Genomic DNA, 24,850 nt, shown 5'->3' with positions numbered 1-24,850 from the left:
CCTGGATGGACACAGCAGCCCCTGCCCCCGGATGGACACAGCAGCCCCTGCCCCCGGATGGACACAGCAGCCCCTGCCCCTGGATAGACACAGCAGCCACTGCCCCTGGATGGACACAGCAGCCACTGCCCCTGGATGGACACAGCAGCCCCTGAACCTGGATGGACATAGCAGCCACTGCCCCTGGATGGACACAGCAACCCCTGCCCTGGACAGACACAGCACCCCTGGACAGACACAGCATATGTATATAGTATATAGTTTATAGTATATAAATCCCGTGAGAATCCGACAGCATGGTGATAACGTTTTGCCTCGTTTTTTGATCCGAGTTAGGCGGGAAAACCCGAGCCGTACTCAGATCCCGGCCCGGACCGCGGAGTTCAGGTGGGTCCGGTTCTCAGGGAACTGGACCCGCTCATCTCTAACTGTAAGTATGTATTTCATACATAGATAATTACGTCAAAATGTAATAAGTATGTCATACATAGACACATAGGGCCTGATTCAGAGTGGTACACTAATGCCGCTGCTTTCTTTTGTATGCAGCTGCTATGCAAAATTTGCAAATGATGCAGCAGGGAGATTGAGACGCCCACCAGTGGCTTTGTAAATCCATGTATCTGTGTATAATTTTGTAGTATCGGCATACAAAGACGCAGCATTGATCGGAGATCATTTGATTGTCTTAGTCTTCTTTGCGGCTGTACAATACCATCTACATCTTATCAGGGCCTGAGACACTGAAGCCATATTTCTTTCGTAGAAGATTGCAGTCGCAGTATGTGACACGCCCCTGAAATGGACAAGACACTAGCGTGTTCTTTGCCGCCACTCCCTGTTACCTCTTCCAGATGCTCTCCCCGAATGTCAATCACACTCCGAAGAAATGGTCACTGCGAGCGACTGCAGTAAGGCATACTTGCCAACTCTCCCTCATTGTCAGGGAGACTCCCTGAAATAGCAGCAATCTCCCTATCTCCCCGAAGAGTCTAACAATCTCCCTGATTGCACCTTACTCCCATTATGAAGCTCTTATATTAAAAAATAAACAGAGATATATACATTTAAATGGGATGATTAGTATAATTTCACTGCATTGCTTATTTGGCTCGTTTACATTTGCATGTAAGTAAATTTTAGGACACGTCTCTCAGATGTAGCAGTATACGCCCACTTTGATGGGCGCTAATAGGTGTTGTTTTCACAATCTCCCTGAAATGCTTTTTCAAAAGTAGGTAAGTATGGATTAAGGTACCTTGACGTATGTGCATTGCGACACAGATGCATGCACAGATTGATGTTTATCGCTCAACTGCAAAAACATCGGCATAGCGTACACTGTAAAATCATCGGCATAGGTCACAATGTAGTTAGTATTGTAGTCTCACACATATAGTAATGGTGGGTGGCTAGAGAAACGTAGGTGTGTCAGGACCATTTAAACACTGATTTCTTTGGGTGCATAAATTAGCCACTGCGTTCTTGCTCGTAGCAGGAGACCCGCTGTGTCTGTGACAGGTTAGACCTACTCACCACGGCTGGTGGCTGCCTGATCTGCGTTCAATGTTTAAGGTTATGTACGTGAGCGGCGGATGTGAGATGCTTTCAGTGGGCTTCTCTACACATTGAATGGCAGGGGGGGTCATTAGCATATTTTCGCAATTGCGATCCTTGAGAGATCACAACTTACGTACAAAAATTAATCAGGCCCTTAGGTCACAATGTAATAAGTATGTTATATGTATGTATACACTTATATATGTATATATGTAGGTCATAATGTAGTAGTTGACTTTGCCATACCCAAAAACCGGTCCCGACAGGTCTACATTTTTCTAGCCACCCCTTACCCATACTTGTATTCTCTCCCAGAATGGCCGGGAAGCTCCCAAAAATCTGGCGGCGCTTCCGGCTACCCACAAGAGAGGGCAATTCTCTTAGCCTGGCCACCACCCGTGCAAAAAAATCCCCCCGACACTACCCCACAACCACCTATTCACTAAAGGGAAAGTGGACGGTTCAGTTACGCAATTTGCGCTGAATTGCATAATTGTGGCCCCTCCCCTTCTTTACAATGCCAGTATTGTACAGCAAGGGGTGAGGCTGAAATCGCGCCACCTGCACTGCCCACCATTGCCACCGCCATGCCACCTGCTGCACCGACCCGACTGTCCCCTACCAGAGGTGTCAGCCAGAATGTCGGCAAGTATGCTGTTACCTCCCGAAATTCTGACTACTTGAAGAAATCCGCTCTGCGACTTCTGTTGCTAATTCATCACCACACGTGCGCAGTGTGATTTTAACGTATGTGCAGTGGCAAAAAATCGCTTCAACATCAACATTGCATCCATCTTTGAATCAGAGGCTTGATTCAAACCCGCTCGCTAACTTCGTTCGCACGCACCCAGCGTATGCAAATCTGGCAAAGGCAGGCGATCGCACAGCAAGGCATTAGCACGCCCACTATGTCTTTGCATGCAATCGCGGTGTGTATGCAGACGCCTACCAGCCTGTCTTAAGACACCCACTAATGCACGTCATCACCAGGAAGTGTATGCAACCATCTGTAACATCGAGTACCATCGAATGCGATTGCAGCACTTGTGGTTGACCATACCCTGCCGCAAGCACTGCGAGTGCTTCAGTGTGTAAAACAACCAAGTGACGTCTACTATGACGCTGCATCTTAATTATGCACGCCTCTGAAACGGCGTTAAGACGCTCAGGCACGCCTGCGTTCGCACCACCACTCCCGTTTCCATCGACCATCCCATGTCACCACCCACACACAGCTTGTCCTGTTGCGAGCTGTCTAGAGACTAGTTCACACACTGCGATGCGTATGCATGCGCAGATTGCAGACATCGGCAGGCTGCGTGCGGGTCTGAATCAGGCCCCAGGTTCTTAAGTCACACTGTAGTATTTAATACATGGACATTTAGATCAGAATGTAATAGTTCATACACAGACGCTTACACTAGGTCACAAGGTCACAATGTAGGAAGTATTGCAAATTCATACACAGATACTAAGGGCCTGATTCAGAGGCGCTCGCTTTGAATCAGGGCGGTTGCTTGTTTTTTTAGTTTAGGGTCTCGTTGCCGCAAGCCCTAGTGGACTTCCTGCTCTAATAGAATACGGGCCTAAGTGGTTAATCCGGCTGTGTGTCTTGTTGGTAAAAGGAGCTGTTGATCATAAATGTAAAATATGGACATTTTCAGGAACACATTTTTCAAACCAGTGACTTGAAATCAGAGTCTGTTAACATAATAGTAATGTGTAGTCAAGCAGATGTTAATAAATACACACAAATTTATAAGAACTATTGGAATAGCTCGGTGAAATAACCCAATAGTAATATGGGTCTCTTGTTGATTTAACATCTCAAATAAATAATTTGTGGATTTCTAGCTGTTATGGAGCTACTACTAATATACCACGCTGCCCGAACAGCAGCAGCAGCTTAGGTGGTGCCAACCGTGCCACAGGCTGGGGCCAGCACACACGCCAGTAACCAACATGGCCACCTCAGCTTCTTCCTAGCAGCTCCAGTACAGAGTTGTCTCGCAGCGTATCTTGTCCTTGTAGCGCCGCGTTCCAAATCCTCGCTGAAGCGTTCCACTCTCATCCCGCCCCATCCGGCCTTGCAGCAGTAGGCATGTCCACCCGATCCAAAGTGGTCCTGGGCCTTTCGGTGGTCCTGACCGTAGGGACGATATTTGGGGTACACGTGAGCCAGACCCTGGATAGACAGGTGGGTGTGTGCTCCGCCCTTGTGCGTCTTTGCCCGGTTACCTGGGGGCACTGCTAGAGGTCATGCACATGAGTTACCAGCGCTGCTGCCCCTCCTCCCCCAGTGTTATTATCCCTGCTAGTATGGTGCAGGGACCGGTACCCTGTTTTATATATTATGTTTTGACTTTTTTTTTTTTTTTTGTTAAATACAATTTTTCCACCTGACTTCTAATTTAGATATTGTTTTCTGCACTTAATTTATACATATACCTATTGCTTGGTACTTTTAGGTTATTTGTTGACATTTGTTTTGTTTGCAGGTAAGGCCAGTTTCACATTTGCCAGCCAGGCAAGAACCTGAAGTTAGCAGGCCGGGTTTTTACAGGCACAAGCAGCGGCTTTGAGCCGCTTTTTATGTTTATTTTGGGGGGGCAACCAATTGGGCATGCACAAGCCCGGCCAGCCTCAGCCGCTGTGTGTGAAAGGAAACATTGTTTCCTTCACGCTACTGGCTTGCAGGGACGGCACGGCCACGGCATGGCACCGTCCTGCACAGTAGATATTTCCAACTGTTGGACGGCGACTGTGCCGTAGCAGTGCCGTCTGAAAGGACCCGCTGATTCCCTGCATTTACTAAATTTCTCACCTGGTTAAAAACCGGGCAGCAAAAATCGGCAAATGTGAAATAGCCCTAACTGTTCATTTTGACACCAGATGAGGGCAGCACAGACGGTGTAATGGTTAGCGTTACTGCCTCACAGCAATGAGGTCATGGGTTCAATTCCCACCATGGCCCTAACTGTGTGGAGTTTGTATATTCTCCCTGTGCTTGCGTGGGTTTCCTCCGGGTACTCCGGTTTCCTCCCACATTCCAAAAATATACTGGTAGGTTAATTGGCTACCCTCAGAATTGACCATAAGTGTGTATGTGTGTGAGCATGTGTTAGGGAATATAGATTGTAAGCTCCACTGGGGCAGGGACAGATGTGAATGGCCAAATATTCTCTCTGTAAAGCGCTGCGGAATATGTGTGCGCTATATAAATAACTGGTAATAAATAAAATAAATAAATAATAATGATGGTGACACATAGGGGTTCAATTCAATTAGAGAAGAATTTTGGGTGATGCCGGCAACAGCACCCTAAATTGTGCTTTTTCATTTTCAGTTCCATAGATGGGTGTATTAAAAAATGCAATTTCATTGAATCAACCCCCCCTAACTTCTGTTCTGCTGATTATACATCATCACACTGTACTGAAGCAAATGCTGTATTGTAAATTTGTAGGTTTTATGAAGTAATTAAGTTTTTTTATTTCAGTAGTGGGTAATGGGGGCACTTGTCGCAATATTTTGAAGCTAGAAAATACTTGTGTGGGCTTCCGTACCTGGGCACTAGTTTCTTCTAAGGACTGAGAACATTTTAGCATGAGTCATTCCATGTCAGTTCAACCAGGGGTGTCAATCGCCCATCTCAGATTTCTACAAATTTTTTTTAGTTAAGAGAGGATGTCAAGACAACTATTTCTGCCAAATATCTCGACTGTCTGACAATTAGTTGATTAAATATTAATTTTTCAATTTATTAAATTATTTACTAATCGTGGCTCCTTTATCCAGTTTATTTGAAATATCACGGGTGTTTTTGAAGGAATTACCATGAAATTTGGACCCTTAAGTTAACTTTTTCCCCCCGAATCCAAAAATGTAAACCAAATTACTTTATCTGCCTCATGTTTTGCGTTACGGCAAAAACACACGTTTTTCTAATAGTATTAAAATCCCTAGGTTCCATCAACATTAGGGATCCCATTTTTTGTGGGGTGCTTAAAAAAGGTAACGATTACTACCACAAAACAAATCAGCAGGGTACTCTGTTTAATAGTGGAGGAAAAAAATTATGAAGTTGATGTTCGATTACCGTTGTACTGCATACATAATTAACACAAGAAACCATGAAATTTAAAACCTTTAACATAACTTGAGTCCATAACTGAAGTTGAGTCAACAAACTTATTTCTCTTTCATCCACTAGGGGACACTGGAGGTGCTTACGCTGGGGTATAGAGGCGTGGATAACTGGAGCCGGCACTTTAAAAAATTCAGAAGTGTGAAGCTCCTCCCCCTCTATGCCCCATCAGCCCCCAGTTTAGAAAATGTGCCTCTAGGAGCTGGTCACATTATGCTGTGCTCCAGCAAATACATTTATTTTTTATTTATTTATAAGCATCTTTTACACTCCTATAGGTACCCTTCGCCACCTATCTAAAAGGTGGGGTCCGGGTACCTGGCGCCCTGGTGTTTTAGCAAACACCAGGATGGAGTGCGCAGGGCTCATTCTAAAAGAGCTCCTGACAGCTCCTTACCGCCACAGCAAGTCTTCACACAGAGAAGAGAAGACTGCTGACCTGCCGAGAGAGAGAGACCTTCGGGGACACGCAGTGAGTAGCATGCTGCGCATCCCCCGGCTCCTGCCCACGTGGCTCCCGTCCCGCTGTGTCAGGGAAGCTGTGTGTACTCAGCACAAGTGGCTCCCTGCATCTCGCCTCTCCCCGCTGACCAGCGCTAGCACATGCTGCGCTATGTTGTTTATCATAGCGCTGTTGAAACAGCGCTACACCCGTCTTCCTGCTTCTCCCCTCTCCCCGCTGATACACGCGGAGGGGGAGGTAATGGCCAAATAGCTGCCATAATCTGAGCCCTTAGGGCATGTGGAAGGGGGCGGAGCCTAAACAGCGTGGGCTCTATTCCCTCTCTCTCTCCACTATACGCGGCAAGCAGCTGTAGATAACAGCGTGGCTGCCGTTTTTTAACTGTTTAACTGTTAAATGCCTGCATCTCTCCCTTACACAGGAAGAGTGCTGCAGACATACAGAAGGCTGGATTCTCTGGCTCCCCCTTCCAGATAAGCACAGAAGGCTCTGGTACAGAGGCTGTGCATAATACACTGGGGGTGCAGGGAATCCGATCTGTGGGAAGGGAGTGGGGTGTGCTCCTCTGTGTCCCAAGCCAGCCTTCTGTTTTTCATTACTTCTGTTTTGTATTCTGTCCCTCTGTGTGTGGTGACTGTGTGTATCCATGTCAAACAGAACAAAGGCGTCTCAAAAGGGTGTTTCTGTTTAAGGAGCAACATGCTGGGTCCACGTTATATGATGCTTGTATAGCATTTGATCCACCTATGGCTCATAGTGCCTCACCTGCGCCTACATGGGCCGCAGACATGGTAGGAGTAATGACGGATTTAACGTCAGAGTTAGCTGAGGCACGTAAGTCTCAGCCTCCCTGGGTTGCTGGGCTAACCAAGCCTCTTGACACCCTGGTACAGGTAATGGATACAGCTGTGTCCGCACCCTCCACTTCCTGGCAAGGCCCGACTCAAAAGCTTCCTTTATCGATTGTTCTCCAGTTAGAAGAGTCTGATGAGGCATTCCTCACTACTGAGGAGAGTGAATTGGAGGAAGCGTTACAGGATGAGACCCCTCTAGAGCTGGAGTCCATCTCTCCAGGGGTAGAATCTCAAATTATTTAATGAACGTTTTTTCTGTTCTCACTACAACTTCAACAACAGCTCTCACTTGCCTGGAAACAACCGGATAAACAGTTCCAAATTCCGCGCCGGTTTCCGTCTAGCTACCCTTTTCCATCATCCATGATGGAGAAGTGGGAAACGCCTCCTCCAGTAGATGCGTCCGTCTCCTGTCTCTCTAAGAAGACAGCACGCCCAGTACCGGGAGCTACAGTACTAAAAGATCCTTTGGACCGTAAATTGGAGACAACGCTAAGATCTATCTATACTGCAGCGGGTGCTCAACTTAGGCCCACTCTTGTTATGGCGTGGGTTAATAAGGCAGTGGTTGGCTAGGCTGACCAGTTGATTACAGGTTTGGGCTCTGGTATTTCCAGAGCACAGTTATGCCTACTAGCAGAACACATCCGTGTGTCTGCAGTTTACCTGGGAGAAGCGTCAAAAGATATCAGTCAAATTAGTGCTTGCATATCTGCTTCTGCTATTTTGGGCTGCAGTGGCCTTTGGTTGTGCGCCTGGCATGTGGATGCTGAATCCAAGCGTGTGGTGGAGGGTTTACCATTCAATGGAGACATGCTGTTTGGCCCGGAATTAGACAAATGGATATCCCAGGCCACAGGGGGTAAATCTTCCCTCCTCCCGTCAACTGCACCGACTCCCAGAAGATCTTACTCTGGAGGTAAAGCCAGAGGTGCTCCCTCCCAAGCAAGAGGCGGCAGAGGTAGAGGTCGCCCACATACCTTTGCACGTAGACAGGAGCCTAAACCAACGGAGAAACAGGTGGCATGACGGTCTTCCGGCCCACCTGGGACCTCCTACAGTGGGAGCCCGCCTGCAAGGATTTCAACAAGTTGGAAACCAGACCTCTCCAGAACCGTGGATCCGCAAACTAATCTCCCTGGGGTACCGAATAGACTTCGAGGTCCCCCCTCCACCTCGGTTCTTCACTACAAGTCTGCCAATAACTACAGACAAGGCCAGAGTTCTACAGGAGGCTATCCAGTCTCTTTTAGTATCATCTGTGATAGTTCCGGTTCCAGAACATCAAACTGGTTTGAGTAAAACCCCATACCTCGTTGGAGTACCCAAACTGGATGGAACGGTCAGGCCCATCTTGAACCTCAGGTCATTGAACCTGTATCTCAGGATGTATCGATTCAAAATGGAGTCTCTGCAGTCCGTTATTGCGAGCTTGGAACCAGGAGAGTTCCTATTATCCCTGGATATCAAGGATGCCTATCTCCATGTTCCCATCTGGGAACCACACCAAGCCTTTCTGCGTTTCGCCATATTGAAAGATTATTATCAGTTTCTGGTGTTGCCGTTCGGGTTTTCCTCGGATCCCCGCATCTTCACCAAAACTCATGTCAGCCATGATTGCTTTCCTTCGGTCATCGGGAGTGAACATAATTCCTTATTTGGACGACCTGTCACTCAAAGCGCAATCGGTATCTCTTCTAACAAGTCATGCCTTCCTGACATATCAGACTCTAATACAACACGGTTGGATAATCAACTTCAAGAAAGCAAATCTCAATCCATCCCAGAAGCTGCTCTTTCTGGGCATGATCTTAGATACGGCATCACAGAGGATCTTTCTTCCAATAGACAAAGCTCGAGATATCCGGTTGTTAGTTCAGCTGGTCCTCTGACCAAGGAAGGTGTCCCTATTTCTTTGTCTGCGTCTCCTGGGGAAGATGGTAGCTGCCTTCAAGGAACTACAGTTCGGCCGGTTCCACTCCAGGGTTTTTTCAGCTGGACCTACTAACACAGGGTCTCATCTGCTTCTAAGACCTCAATATAGACGCGCTTGTATTTGAGAAAAATTAAATGTATCTATTGAATGTGTTGTGAGCAATCCTTAACTGTTACACTAAGATACAATATATCCACTGTGTAACTGCAATGATAAACTGTATCAGAACAAAAATGGCCCATAAATGTGTTGGAACTCAGAGCGATTTACAATGCTCTGATAGAAGCAACAGAGTTTCTGAGGACTCATCCGGTAAGAGTGCAGTCCGACAACGCGACGGCTGTCGCATACATCAAGCGCCAAGGAGGGACTCGAAGTCGCATGGCCATGCGAGAAGTATCTCAGATCCTTCGGTGGGCCAAGAGCCAGTCAGTAATCCTGTCGGTGGTATTCATCCCGGGCGTGGACAACTGGGAAACAGATTACCTAAACCGCCAGGATATCCATCCCGGGGAATGGAAGCTTCATCCAGATGTGTTCAACGCGCTAATACGTCGATGGCGATGTCCTCAGGTGGACTTCATGGTGTCACGATTGAATCGTCAGCCCCCGGTATACGTGTCAAGAGACGCTCTGACAGTTTACCTCTTTCCTCCGATTCCACCTGTTCCTCGACTGCTAAAATCCTATTGTCAGACGATCCGTGGCCCCTCCCTCTGCGCCCGGATCTGCTACTGTAGGGTCCTTTCATACACCCCTACTTAGCGCAGCTCCGTTTAACGAGGTGGCTCTTGAAACCGATATACTAAGACGCAGAGGAATCCCAGACTCTGTTATTCCCACCATGCTGCGCGCCAGAAAGCCAGTTTCGGCTGCGCATTATCATCGCATCTGGCGTTCTTATATCTCATGGTGTTCCAGTCGGGATCTTCCCTCTAGGACTTTTCAGTTGTCACGGTTTCTGTATTTTCTTCAGACGGGTCTGGATTCTGGCATTCGTCTTGGAACTTTAAAGGTGCAGGTTTCTGCCCTTTCCATTTTCTTTCAACGGAAATTGGCCCTCATTCCTGAAGTGCAGACTTTTCTTCAGGGGGTCTTGCGTGGGCAGCCTCCTTTTGTACATCTGATAGCTCCCTTCAACTTGAACTTAGTGCTTCTGTTTTTTCAGTCGTCCATGATTGAACTTTTGGAAAAGATTGGTATTAAGTACTTGTCTTGGAAGACTGTCCTCCTTCTGGCTCTAGCATCGGCTCGTAGATTTTCAAAATTGAGTGCTCTGACCTATAGGCCACCTTACCTGGCGTTTCATGCTGATAGGGCGGAACTCCTGACGGGAGCCGCCTTCCTTCCCAAGTTAGTGTCGGCTTTTCATATTAATCAGCCTACGGTGGTAACGTCTTTGGTGGAGGACTCTGGTGGTTCTACCTTGGATGTGGTTAGAGCTCTCCGCATCTATGTTGACAGGACTGCTTCCCCTCCGTAAGTCTGAGTCGCTTTTTGTCCTCTATGATGCGGTGTGGAGGGGTTGGCCAGCGTCTAAGCAGACTTTGGCACGTTGGACCCGGCTGACTATTTATCAGGCTTATGTTTAGGCCGACCGTCGGCCTCCTTCGTCCATTCGGTTCATTCCACATGTTCTGTGGGGGCGTCATGGACGGCTGGTTGTGAAGCCTCCACGTCACAATTGTGCCGTGCGGCCACTTGGTCTTCGGTTCACACGTTTGTAAGGTTTTACAAATTAGATACATTTGCTGCTTCAGCATCCAGTTTTGGCCGCTTTGTTCTGCAGGTGCCGCAGAGCGCTCCCGCCCGTGGGGAAAACTTTGGGACGTCCCCAGCATAAGCACCTCCAATGTCCCCTAGAGGATGAAAGAGAAAATTGCATTTTGGTACTTACCGGTAAATCCTTTTCTCTGATTCCACAGGGGACACTGGACGCCCACCTCAGCGCTCTCTGCCTGCCTGTTCGGTTTGTTCAGTATGTTGTTTGTTTTGATTGTGTGCTCTCTCCCTTTTACTCAGCTTGTTCTCCATCTCCTCTCGGTCTTCATTTTCTAAACTGAGGGCTGATGGGGCATAGAGGGGGAGGAGCTTCACACTTCTGAATTATTTAAAGTGCCGGCTCAAGTTATCCATGCCTCTATACCCCAGCGTAAGCACTTCCAGTGTCCCCTGTGGAATCAGAGAAAAGGATTTACCGGTAAGTACCAAAATCCAATTTTTTCCCTTGTTTGGAACGTTGTAACGGTCTGTAATTTTCCTTAAATTGTCAACAGAAAGTGTATACTGTCTTCCAGTACTTCCTTGGATAGTAGGCTCTTCCGTTACACAGAGGACGTGAATAAAAGGAACTAAACACTTATCTCTTGAAGGCCAGGACAGCACATTTGTTGATTGGTTTTGTTTCATGAAGTGTACCAGCACATCTTGTTTCTCCTCATTACATTAATGATATACCCAATGTACCAGATGTTATCATACACTGCTGCTATGTATGTTCCAGGTTGCAGATCACTTTTGTCTACATTTTTTGTGATTGTGGTCGTAGTGACACTGGGGGTGGTATTCAATTGTTTACGCGGTCTGGATCTCCCGTCTAAAGTGACGAGAGATCGTGGTGCGCTATTCAGTTGTCACTGCTTTTCGCGCTGATCGCGCCCAAAGTGGTCGGGTTTAGCCGCGTAAATCAGCTTCCCCCGACCAAAGTGCTGGGTGCGATCGTGAAAAGTGCCGTTTGGGCGCCCAAACAGGTCACTTTTTGCCCATTTCAGCTTACACCCCCCTGAGGCTACGAGCTGAAATGGAGCGCTGGCAGCTGATCTCACGCCCAATAGGAGCAACAATTGAATAGCTCCGTCGGGCGCGAAGGAGGCTTGAAACAATTGAATTCAGCCCTAACTCTGGTTCCTGCTGTCTTAATGTCGTCTGATGACAATCGATATATGTGAGCTCATCATTACTAATAGGCCGAAATTTGTGATGAGAACGTGTTCCTGCCACAGTCTTTGCTGTTTCTAGACAGCTATGCAGCTTGGCTTTGCATTCTTGTATTTCGTTTTGTGACACGTAAAAAAACTTTATGCCATGTACATTTTCATTTGCCCAGCTATACAGGCCCAAAGGTGTCAAGATGTGATGGGTTTCCACTGCTTGCAGACTGGTTCGTGTGGCTAGACGTTTAACTGTCCCTCCAATGTCATCACACGGACTCTTACCATGAGATGTGACAAAAAAGTTCCATTCTGCTTGAATGTTGAAGTCATCCTTATGGAAGTTTAAAGTTTAAAAAGTTTTTGCAGTTCTTGTATTGTGCACTAGCACCATTACTAAAGTAGTAAACATACTCCAATTTTGGTAATAGTTTCGCTAAGTGTTTCATAACTAACTGGTTTTTGAGTAGCTAGTAATATGGCAGTCTGTATTTAAAAGACTACCAAATGTGCACTTTGAATGAGCAGCTGCCATGATTGACTATCTTTCTGTGTCTACCTCTCTCTTTCTCTGTAAAGTTTCAGAGACTACCCTTCCTATCAATTTCTGTTTAAGTTTCATTTTCTGTATGGGAGTTTTATCCTATTGTCTCAGTTTAGTTCACTTTTTTGGCATGGTTTTTAACAATGTGTAAATTATGTATGCTGTACACCAGTAATCAAGTGTCAGCTTGATGATTTTTTTTCTCCACTTTGACACAGAGTACCCTGCTGTTTTTTTGTGTGGTAGTAATGTGTAGCTTTTTTAAGCACCCCCCCAAAAAATGGGATCCCTAATGTCGACTGTTTTTTAATTCTTTTTGAAAAACGTGCATTTTTGCCAAAACGCAAAACATGAGGCAGATAAAGTAATTTGGTTTGATTCGGGAGGAAGAGTTACCTTAGTGGTCCAAATTATGTGAATGTGAGGATACGGGGTTCTCTCAATCACCCAGACACCGATCAGATGAAACAAAAGTGATGGTTTATTTTTCCACAGCACACAGAAATAGATAATATAAAAGGACAAGAGGTGAACACAGTGAACAGACAATTTGCAGGTAACAGTCCAGATAGGGCCAGTCTCAGCAGCGTATAAAGTCCCAGAACAATTCCACGAAGTAGCTAGAGATGCACAGTCCCACAGGAGAAACTTATCACCGATCACGCAGCAGTGAATCGCATATAAGTCCCCTCAAGCATTTCCAGGATCCTGTACAGTAGAAGCTATCACAGAACACACAGCAGTGAATAGCGTATAAGTCCACTCATTCGTTTCCCAAGTATAAATCCACACAGAACTGGTGATGCTTTCCACTAAGCACCTTGGCAGAGATTACCTCTTAGCCAAGGTCAGTGACTAACATCCTGAGCTGCCTTCGGTGACCTCTTTTGAAACCTTTAAATTTCCCACGATATTGTGACCACCCAGGATAGTTGCACCGGTTCCTGATTGGTGCGAGTCCCTTATGCTGTAACTTCCTACTACCTCCCCCGGATATTACTTCCCTGATGAACACCTGCTGGGTTGGCTCCGTTCAGTCTGACAGCTTCCAGTGAGGGACAAAGAGATGCAAATGGAAGGAGTTGTAGGTCCTGAGGGTCCCCTGCGGAGGTGGGAATTAGCTTAGGAGGTCTTTTGTTCTGTGAGGTGTTACATTTCTCTACCTGTTATGAATATCACAGACATATGGACAAGTCTAACATCAAGGCTTATCAAGTATTAAAAATTACCTTTACTTACATTATTACAGTATATAATATACCCCTGCTACTGCAAAAGTATAAGTCCTGTGAATGAACACACACACACTAGCAGAAGGATCAGGGAACACAAAGGGCTAAAAAGTTCATTCATTGCTGCAGGGTCTGAGATGCTGCAAATACATTTTTAACACACATCTCATTTCCTCACAATGGTGATTCCTTAATAAACACCCGTGATACTTCAAATAAACTGGATAAAGAAGCCGTGATTAGTAAATTATTTAATACATTGAAAAATCAATATTTAATCAACTAGTTGTCAGTCGAGATATTTGGCAGAAATAGTTGTTTTGACATCCTCTCAACTAAAAAATCTTCAAAAAAATCTGAGATGGGTGGTGGACATTTCACTTTTTTTTGGGTGATCTGATGTGGAATGACTCACATATAAGTTATAAACGCTGCAATTATATATACTTTTTTATTATTGAAAACTGTATTTACACTGCAGTAGTAATTGGTTAAAGTGGTATTACAGCTATAAGACATGCCAGCAGAAGGAGGCTGCCAATAGAACTTGTGGGAAGCAATATGCTATCTTACTACCCTGCTTGATTCAAAACTATATGCTATAAGCTTCATTTTATACAGCTTAGGTTAGATATTTGAAAATGTACGTCAGTAATCAATGTAATCTGAATCTTTATTTTCATATGTAAGAGACTGCGTGAAGGCGTTCTCCATGACTTAGAAAGACAGAGACGGAAACAGGATAACTTTCGTGTCCTGCAGGAGCAGATTGAATTGACCAAGCAACTGGAGTCTGAACGCGATGAGCGTGAATCAGCAATACTTAAGGCTGGCAACATCTAGAACATGGGCTTCCGGTGTTTAACTTTTGGAACTTCTTATGAGTATTTTTGCCCTTCTATACATCATCTTCTTGGCTATTGTTTCACACCGTGGTCACACTCTGAACTTTCATTGTGAAAAACCTAATACTGGTAATAAAAGTGACTTAACCTGTATTATGTTTAGTGTGGTCTCTGCGGGGTGATCTAGTTTGCTTGATGAGAGACTCTGAAAGCCATATGGCACCTACTGTTTTATTTTAAGAGCTGGATTAAAAAAAAACAAAAAGCAGACTTAATTCTCTTCCTGCCAATTATAATCTGATACTGTTTATAGACAATGGATACTTCTGCACATATCACGCCTGCGGATGACGATGCCACAAGGATGTCCGCCTCGGAGGGTTTAGAGGAGGGGGAAGTGGAAGGCGAGACTCTTCTATTAGTAGAATCTGAAGATCAGGCATCTATTGACTTGTCTCATGATCAGAGCGGTGATTCATTGAACAGTGACGTCGGGGATGAGATAGACCCACCATGGATGGAGGAGATGCCTTTTCATTGTGATAAATGTCAAAAGTGGATTCCAGCAAGTAAGCAATCGTTGAATTCTTGTCTCTATGGGGGTAATTCAATTCTCTGACACTGGCGCAATGTGCCACTCTAGAATGTCGCATCGTGCCAGCCGGAATCGCAAACTTTCCCTCTATATGTGCGGGGGAAAACTTGCAATGTCGGTATTACCTTTTAAGTGACCAATATGTGTGCAGCGTTAGCACTTTCCATTGGATTGAATTCTCCACTATGGTTTTAAGTATGTATGGTGTTTTTTTCCATCTAACACTTTATATAATTTATGCAAAACGTGTGTTCCCAGGTTTTCCCCCTAAATGTGGCATTGATGGAAATTGTAATAAATTACAAGTTGCTGAAAAGATGTCTAACTCTGTACAGTTACTGCCATTATTACTGATATTCAAGATTTGTAATTCTAGCCTCATCATATTCTGTGCTGTATGTGAGTACAATGGCTTTTCTTGTCCCTGATGTGATATAATCAGTAATGAAATATATGCACAGCATACAACATCTATCATGACCACTACCCTCTTTAAAGACTTCTAACAAATTGTATTTGCTTAAGTGTCCTAATACAGAAATATCCTCTGCTAGATATAGTTTTATGCCTTCTTTCTGTCCAGATTATCAGAAATAATGTCTCTCTTGCTTTGTTTATATGGCTCTTTACGGTCCATTGAAGCCCAACCATGTCCCAAAATCTGTCGTCTCTATCCCATGCCACTAGACAGTAACCTTGACTCCTATTGAGTTGTTTGGGGCTTTTGACAGATGAATGAAACTGGGTACACATTAGACAGCCTGTGTACCTGGCAGATGCGACGAACGGCATATTGCGTGGTCCGTACACACCACACGATTTGGTGAACGCTTGCACGATATGTCGATCCCCCGCCGCATCCAAATGTATTGGGTCGTCAGTCACATCGTCAGATTGAACAGCATGTACAGTCGATCTGAAGATGTGACGGACGACCCCGCGGGGGCGCGCATAGTGCATACACACTGGACCATTTTAATTGTTTAAAAAATCGTCTAGTGTGTACCCAGCTTAGGACTGATTGGTGGGCTCTGGGAAGACATGAAGCAGATATTATGTGGATACAAAAAGAATGCTAGAATATTGGAACAATATTAAAAGTGAATAATTTTGCCTTTACTTAGATATTATTTTTAATTTTTTAAAAATTATGATGGCGCCTATAAGTATTTGTATTTGCATAATGTTGCACTTAGAAATATGACAAAACAGACTTGGGGCTGAATTCAGTTAAACATGAGTTCTGTACTGTGAAGTCCTGCGTTGATTTTCCACGCATATAGCGGGATGTTTTTGTTAGCAGAGTATTATGGTGACAACAGATAGTAGCAGAGTAGTATGCTGACAGCAGGTCGTGATAGTAGTAGTATAGTATGGTGATAGCAGGTGGTAGTAGTAGTAGTAGCAGCAGCAGAGTAGTATGGTGATAGCAGGTGGTAGTAGTAGTAGTAGCAGCAGCAGAGTAGTATGGTGATAGCAGATAGTAGTAGCAAAGTAGTATGGTGTAAGTAGTAGCAGAGTAGTATGGTGACAGCAGATTGTAGTATAGCATGGGGACAGCAGATAGTAGTAGTAGTAGTAGCAGCAGCAGAGTAGTATGGTGACAGCAGATAGTAGTATAGTATGGTGACAGCAGGTGGTGGTGGTAGTAGTAGTAGCAGCAGAGTAGTATGGTGACAGCAGATAGTAGTATAGTGACAGCAGATAGTAGTAGCAAAGTAGTATGGTGTAAGTAGTAGCAGAGTAGTATGGTGACAGCAGATTGTAGTATAGCATGGGGATAGTAGTAGTAGCAGCAGAGTAGTATGGTGATAGTAGTAGTAGTACGGTCACAGCAGATAGTATAGTATGGTGACAGCAGGTAGTAGTAGCAGCAGAGTAGTATGGTGACAGCAGATAGTAGTAGTAGTATAGTATGGTGACAGCAGGTAGTAGTAGCAGCAGCAGAGGAGTACGGTGACAGCAGATAGTAGTATAGTATGGTGACAGTAGTAGCAGAGTAGTATGGTGACAGCAGATAGTAGCAACGTAGTATGGTGTAAGTAGTAGCAGAGTAGTATGGTGACAGTAGATTGTAGTAGCAGAGTAGTATGGTGACAGCAGATAGTAATAGCAGAGTAGTTCGGTGACAGCAGATAGTAATAGCAGAGTAGTAGGGTGACAGCAGATAGTAATAGCAGAGTAGTAGGGTGACAGCAGATAGTAGCAGAGTAGTAGGGTGACAGCAGATAGTAGCAGAGTAGTAGGGTGACAGCAGATAGTAATAGCAGAGTAGTATGGTGATAGCAGATAATAGTAGCAGAGTTGTATGGTGACACCAAATAGTAATAGCAGAGTAGTAGGGTGACAGCAAATAGTAATAGCAGAGTAGTAGGGTGACAGCAAATAGTAATAGCAGAGTAGTAGGGTGACAGCAGATAGTAATAGCAGAGTAGTAGGGTGACAGCAGATAGTTGTAGCAGAGTAGTAGGGTGACAGGAGATAGTAATAGCAGAGTAGTATGGTGACAGCAGATAGTAGTAGCAGAGTAGTATGATGACACCAAATAGTAGTAGCAGAGTAGTATGGTGACAGCAGATAGTAATAGCAGAGTAGTATGGTGATAGCAGATAATAGTAGCAGAGTTGTATGATGACAGCAGATAGTAGTAGCAGAGTAGTATGATGACACCAAATAGTAATAGCAGAGTAGTAGGGTGACAGCAGATAGTAATAGCAGAGTAGTATAGTGACAGCAGATAGTAGTAGCAAAGTAGTATGGTGTAAGTAGTAGCAGAGTAGTATGGTGACAGCAGATTGTAGTATAGCATGGGGATAGTAGTAGTAGCAGCAGAGTAGTATGGTGATAGTAGTAGTAGTAGTACGGTCACAGCAGATAGTATAGTATGGTGACAGCAGGTAGTAGTAGCAGCAGAGTAGTATGGTGACAGCAGATAGTAGTAGTAGTAGTATAGTATGGTGACAGCAGGTAGTAGTAGCAGCAGCAGAGGAGTACGGTGACAGCAGATAGTAGTATAGTATGGTGACAGTAGTAGCAGAGTAGTATGGTGACAGCAGATAGTAGCAACGTAGTATGGTGTAAGTAGTAGCAGAGTAGTATGGTGACAGTAGATTGTAGTAGCAGAGTAGTATGGTGACAGCAGATAGTAATAGCAGAGTAGTAGGGTGACAGCAGATAGTAGCAGAGTAGTATGGTGACAGCAGATAGTAATAGCAGAGTAGTATGGTGATAGCAGATAATAGTAGCAGAGTTGTATGATGACAGCAGATAGTAGTAGCAGAGTAGTATGATGACACCAAATAGTAATAGCAGAGTAGTAGGGTGACAGCAGATAGTAATAGCAGAGTAGTGGGGTGACAGCAGATAGTAGTAGCAGAGTAGTAGGGTGACAGCAGATAGTAGTAGCAGAGTAGTAGGGTGACAGCAGATAGTAGTAGCAGAGTAGTAGGGTGGCAGTAGATTGTAGTAGCAGAGTAGTATGGTGACAGCAGATAGTAGTAGCAGAGTAGTAGGGTGACAGCAGATAGTAGTAGCAGAGTAGTAGGGTGACAGCAGATAGAAATAGCAGAGTAGTTCGGTGACAGCAGATAGTAATAGCAGAGTAGTAGGGTGACAGCAGATAGTAGCAGAGTAGTAGGGTGACAGCAGATAGTAGCAGAGTAGTAGGGTGACAGCAGATAGTAGCAGAGTAGTAGGGTGACAGCAGATAGTAATAGCAGAGTAGTAGGGTGACAGCAGATAGTAGTAGCAGAGTAGTATGATGACACCAAATAGTAATAGCAGAGTAGTGGGGTGACAGCAAATAGTAATAGCAGAGTAGTATGGTGATAGCAGATAATAGTAGCAGAGTTGTATGATGACAGCAGATAGTTGTAGCAGAGTAGTATGATGACACCAAATAGTAATAGCAGAGTAGTAGGGTGACAGCAGATAGTAATAGCAGAGTAGTAGGGTGACAGCAGATAGTAATAGCAGAGTAGTATGGTGACAGCAGATAGTAGTAGCAGAGTAGTATGATGACACCAAATAGTAGTAGCAGAGTAGTATGGTGACAGCAGATAGTAATAGCAGAGTAGTGGGGTGACAGCAGATAATAGTAGCAGAGTTGTATGATGACAGCAGATAGTAGTAGCAGAGTAGTATGATGACACCAAATAGTAATAGCAGAGTAGTAGGGTGACAGCAGATAGTAATAGCAGAGTAGTAGGGTGACAGCAAATAGTAGTAGCAGAGTAGTATGGTGACAGCAGATAGTAATAGCAGAGTAGTATGGTGATAGCAGATAATAGTAGCAGAGTTGTATGATGACAGCAGATAGTAGTAGCAGAGTAGTATGATGACACCAAATAGTAATAGCAGAGTAGTAGGGTGACAGCAGATAGTAATAGCAGAGTAGTAGGGTGACAGCAGATAGTAGTAGCAGAGTAGTAGGGTGACAGCAGATAGTAGTAGCAGAGCCAGCGATATGCGTAGTGCAATGTGCTTAGTGCAGTAGTCCTCCAGATAAGGAGTTATATCCTGGTACATATGTATTGGCCAAGGTACTGATGGTAGTGTGTGTGTAACACAGGTGTTGGTGCTGGTGGCTGTTAGTCCACACATGGTATGCTTACCCAGTTTTTATATTTATTGTAATCTGGTAGAACAGCAAGTAACAAATGACTCGGGGATATCACAGGTCTAAAGCTGGCCACACACTAGACCAACTTACATCCAACCAGCCAACTTGTTGATTGGTTGGAATGAAAATCTGGTAACGTATGGGAGTAACTGATGATCAGCAATTTGCTCCTAAATGCCAGAAAACAGATGAAAATGGTCATTCAGACAAGTTTGTTAAATGTTTGATGTAAACTATTTGTTCAAATAACATGTTCGTCCATTTTACGGCATTTAGGAGCAAATTGCTGATTGTTATTTGCTTTCATTCCTTACCAGATTTTCATTCCAACCAATCAACTAGTTGGCTGGTTGGACAGATAATCTTTAGATGTGTGGCCAGCTTTACAGTGATAGGCAATCTGTGTGGAATAGAGCAGCCTGGAGCTTAGCGTAATGCTGGGCGTTGTAGTGCACCGGGCGAATGCAGAGTCAGATGGTAGCCCTGGTATCCTACTATATATCGGTGGTGGTATAGGGTACTTGCGTATATGTTTGGACTCGGAAATGGCTCTGGCTGTGGTGAGAGTCTGAATCCATCTTGTCCTCATGGATGCAATGAAGTAAAGAAGCGCGGAGACGCAGCACATTTTGGAGATCGTACCTTTTCTGACTTGGCTCCGGTGGACCCTAGTGACTGCCGGCTCAGAGTAACTAACAGGATGTGGAGGGAGACAGCGCAGGAGCACCCACCTCCCTTACCAACTTTTTTTGCCAAAAGTAAACAGAATAACAGTTTGCGAAATTCAATAGGAGATGGCAAGTTGTGGGCATTGCGCTAATTTTGAGCATTAATTCTGCAGAGCGTGAAGGATCTGAAGTACATAAGAGTGGGGAAATCATCCTGATTCTCAAAAAGTGGAAAAAAAGATCACAGAACAGTATAGGCGGCTGTTAGGGTCTGTAAGGAAAGTATTGGAGGCTGTTAGGGTCTGTAAGGAAAGTATTGGAGGCTGTTAGGGTCTGTAAGGAAAGTATTGGAGGCTGTTAGGGTCTGTAAGGAAAGTATTGGAGGCTGTTAGGGTCTGTAAGGAAAGTATTGGAGGCTGTTAGGGTCTGTAAGGTAAGTATTGGAGGCTATTAAATGGTAACAAATGGTTGATTTTTACAACTCCTTATTAATGAATGAACAATAGCAGCCGGCAAATAAAGGTGCTCATAGTCTTTTTGGGGTATGATTAAATGATTCTCTCAAAAACATAAATGTGCCACATAATTAAAGCATTTTCTGTTTTTTAGAGAAAGTGACATGAAAAATGACCAGACTTTATTGGCCATATTTTACTTTGAAACACCTCTAATTCATTATTATTAGATGAGAGGGGTCAGGTGTGCCAGAGGTACTGCACTGTGTCCTGACATTCTTACATTAAAATAGTTGTCGCCTAGTCTGGAGATGGGAACTAAAAGTCACAATGTCTTCCAATGAAACATGAATTAATTTATTATGGATTTCTAATTGAATAGCAAAAACTTGAGCAATCTACTTTCTACTTCAGGGTCCATAGGGGGTCCACAGGGTTGACCTTGGGGTATAGCTGGATCTGGATCCATGGGCACCACGCAGTTAAATCTTTAGCTGCTCCCAGGATGCACTTGGGTCCGTCCTCCTCTATACCCCGCCCCCGGCCACAGCACCTCAGTTTGAGTTGGTGCCCGGCCGGAGTCGGGTCACCTGCGCAGGGGGGGCTGCAGGAGCAGCCCCCAAAAGCTTTCTATTTTTATTTAAAAAAAAAAAAAAAGAGCCTGTTAGATTTTTATTTTAAAACAGAGGCTCTAGTGTGGCAGCGACGGGCTGTCTATGCAGACGCCCACGCTGCCGCTCTCCTTCCCCGCTGGCGCCGCGACGCCAGTACTGCACTGGGGATCGCGGCGGGAGGCCAGAGTCCGTACTAGCCGGACTCTGGGTCCCTCCCTGGACTGCTGCCGGAGTCGCCGGGGACAAGGTAAGCCGCGAGTCGCCGATTAGCGGCGGCTCGCGGGTTTTGCCTGCAAATGCAGTCCTTTGCCCCCGGTCCTAGGGGACAGACCGGGGGCCGCTAGCGGTGGCGGCGGGCTCCCCCTCTGAGGAGGAATAACCCGTGGGACCACTAGACCACCAGGGATATATGGCAAGCGGGATGCCGGCAAGCCCTGGGGTTAATATGCTAGCCAGGGGAGGAAGCCTTCCCTGTCAGCGGCTCCTCCCCTCAGCTCAGCGCGCCTTTCAGCACGGAGTCTGGCGTCGCTGAGCTGCAGATTCCTCGGCCACTCCTCCTCTGAGGTCTCCAGCAGCCATTTTCTCACAGTGGCAGCGCAGATCTTCAGGGAGCACGCGGACCGGTCCCCCTGTGTACCTCTCCCCTGATTAAGGACAGCGTACACAGCACTATAGCCCTCCCAGACACTGAATCTGGGCAGGTTGATTGTAGTGTAAAGGTGCAGTGAGTATATCTTCCTGCATGGTATGTGACTTTTGCTAGTGCTGCCTGTCTGTGCTTATTTTCTACTTACTGTCAGCTTATACCTATCCCTTTACTTCTCCTACAAGCCCTACAGGTGTGTGGGAGAGGGGCGTTTCTACTGACCTCACTTATATAGATCACGTATTTGTGAGGTCCGTCACATACAGTTGTGTGCTACTCAGTGCCATATTGTGGGCTGTTGTTCAGCACACCGGTGAGTGCGTTTTACTTCTACCCTGGTGCCAGATATATAATATATTCTGTCATGTCAGACGAGGTTGAGCGCTCAGTGGCTCCGGTGTTGGCCTCCTGCGGACGCTGTTCTGCAGGAGTAGATAGGGAGGATTTGTCACAGGATGGCCTGTGTAGTCGATGCCAGGTGGCTCCTGGCCCATCCAGACCTTCTCTGGCGCAGGAACCACCGTGGGCGATGTTTTCTCAAGTGCTGGTGTCTATTGCGGACCGTCTGTCGGTCCCGACTGCTCTCCCTACTAGGTCGTTGCCCCAGCCGACCCTCCCCCATTCCCCGGGTGTCCCGCAGTTATTGCGGAGTCCTCCTGGGTCTCAGTCGGTGGGTCCCTATGCGGGGTTGCCTATGTATATACAGGCTTCCCCTGTGCCGCAGCAGCCTGTGGTACCTTTTCAGGCCCCTATGGTGACTCCTCCACCCTGGGTGGATGTGCTCTCCAACTCCGTGCAAAATTTGGCGGCCGCTTCCTCGGCTTTTCAGTCAATGTTGCAGACTGACATGCCTTCTAGGATTTCAAAACGCCCACTCATGACACGGGCTGCTCAGGTATCGGACTCAGAGGGTTCCTCAGATGATGGGGAGGTCCCTGATGACACTGACTCGGACGCCTCGGTCCAGGAAATGGATACCAAGTCGTCCATTAATGTGCGAGCACTAGTTAGGGCGGTGCGAGCTATTCTTCTTATAGAGGATGAGGCACCGGTTCCTAAGTCGAAGTTTCCTAGTTTCAAAAAAACTAAGGTGGCTTCTGCGGTGTTTCCCCTGTCGGATCAGTTGACGGATCATATGGCGGTAGCTTGGCAGGCGCCCAGTAAGAGATTCCTTCCTCAGAAGCGGTTGGCTTCTAATTACCCCTTCCCTGAGGCACATTGTAAAGAGGAAACTCCACCGGCGGTGTATTCCCATGTCACCCGTTTAACTCGGGGCGCCACCTTACCATTTCCCGTCGATATCCTCGCTGAAGGATCCCACGGACAGGAAAGTTGAGACTTGCTTAAAGTCTATTTACTCCCTCTCCGGGGCGGTGGCCCGACCGTCCATGGCCATCTCCTGGGTGGCCAAGGCCATTGAGGGGTGGGCCAATGCATTGGAAGATACCTTCCCGGACGACGCTCCGGATGTCCAGCGGGCGTTGTTGGGACAAATGAGGGACGCTGCTTCTTACATTGGAGAAGCTTCTTTAGATGCTAGTCTGCTGACCTCGAGGGTATCGGCTGCAGCGGTGTCTGCCCGCCGATCCTTATGGTTGCGGTCCTGGAGAGCGGACTCTGATTCAAAGAAAGGTCTGGAGGCCTTACCTTTCAATGGGGAATTACTATTTGGTCCGGACTTGGACAAAATAGTGGACACCCTGGCTAAATCCAAGTCGGCCTTCCTCCCTTCGGCGGCACTGCCTGCTAAGGTTCGGAGTTCGGCTTTTCGTTCCTTTCGGGTTCAGGGTAAGGCGAAAGGTCAGTCCTTCCCGAGACAGTCTGCGAGTAAGACGGCCTCTAAACCCAAGAAGCAAGCCTGGAGTGCTCGACGCCCTTCTTCCAAGCAGGAAGATAAACCTGCGGCCTGATGGGACGGGCCTCCCTCTGGGGGACCTCAGAGTGGGAGGCCGACTTCTTCTATTTGCCCAGTGCTGGCACAATACCACCACGGATGCCTGGGTTCGAGAAGTGGTCTCCCAGGGGTACGCCCTGTCTTTCGGCACAGACCACCCCACCAGTTTTTCTGCACAAGTCCTTCTCAGGACAAGACCAAGGCGTTACAGGTTCAGGAGGCTATAGAGTCCTTGCTGAAAGCAGGGGTCATTGTTCCCGTTCCTCTATCACAACGAGGGACGGGGTATTATTCGTCTCTGTTTCTGGTGCAGAAACCCAATGGTTCTCATCGCCCTATCCTCAACTTGAAGTCTCTGAACAAATTCCTCAGGGTTCCCAAGTTCAGGATGGAAACGTTACGTTCCATCATTCTGGCGATGGAACCGGGGGATTACATGGTGTCCCTGGACATCCAGGACGCCTACCTCCATGTTCCGATAGCATCTTCACACCAGCGGTATCTGAGGTTCGCTATCCTTCAACACCACTATCAGTTCCGGGCGCTACCCTTTGGTCTCTCCACGGCACCGAGGGTGTTCACGAAGATTATGGCGGTCATGGCCGCACATCTTCGGAACCAGAATGTACGGCTGCTGCCGTACCTGGACGACCTCCTGTTGCTGGCGAGCTCTCCGGAGGTACTGCTTCAACATCTCCACCTGACGATCGCTTGCCTGCAAGCACACGGGTGGTTGATAAATTGGAAAAAGTCCTCCCTGATTCCATCACAGCGGATGGTTCATTTGGGAGCCCTGCTGGATTTGCGTCAGCAAAGGATCTTCCTGACTCCGGAGAAGGTCGCCTC

General features: G+C 46.2%; 2 protein-coding genes across 2 annotated transcripts in view; both read left to right on the top strand.

Annotated features, from left to right (window-relative positions):
- The first annotated feature begins 3,587 nt into the window (after positions 1 to 3,587).
- PET117 (PET117 cytochrome c oxidase chaperone) lies at positions 3,588 to 14,519 on the top strand. Its single transcript, XM_088477350.1, has 2 exons — positions 3,588 to 3,757; positions 14,357 to 14,519. Exons 1-2 carry the CDS (start codon positions 3,662 to 3,664, stop codon positions 14,507 to 14,509), a joined length of 249 nt encoding a protein of 82 aa, XP_088333476.1. The 5' UTR covers positions 3,588 to 3,661; the 3' UTR covers positions 14,510 to 14,519.
- A 299-nt stretch (positions 14,520 to 14,818) lies between these two features.
- KAT14 (lysine acetyltransferase 14) overlaps positions 14,819 to 24,850 on the top strand; it is a 42,514-nt gene continuing 32,482 nt past the window's right edge. The window contains exon 1 of the mRNA XM_088477349.1: positions 14,819 to 15,080. Within this exon, the coding sequence (XP_088333475.1) occupies positions 14,828 to 15,080 (253 nt within the window). The 5' untranslated portion in view covers positions 14,819 to 14,827. The remainder of the gene's footprint in view (positions 15,081 to 24,850) is intronic.

The sequence above is a fragment of the Taudactylus pleione genome, unplaced genomic scaffold (genome assembly GCF_031769625.1).
Source record: "Taudactylus pleione unplaced genomic scaffold, aTauple2 ptg000201l, whole genome shotgun sequence".
NCBI classification, from domain to species: domain Eukaryota; kingdom Metazoa; phylum Chordata; class Amphibia; order Anura; family Myobatrachidae; genus Taudactylus; species Taudactylus pleione.
This window is presented reverse-complemented; position numbering and strand designations above follow the sequence as displayed.

Coding starts and splice junctions, on each gene's coding strand:
- PET117 (XM_088477350.1), top strand. CDS start 3,662: ATGTCCACCCGATCCAAAGTGGTCCTGGGCCTTTCGGTGGTCCTGACC. Junction 3,758..14,356: donor GCCAGACCCTGGATAGACAG/GTGGGTGTGTGC, acceptor TTCATATGTAAG/AGACTGCGTGAAGGCGTTCT.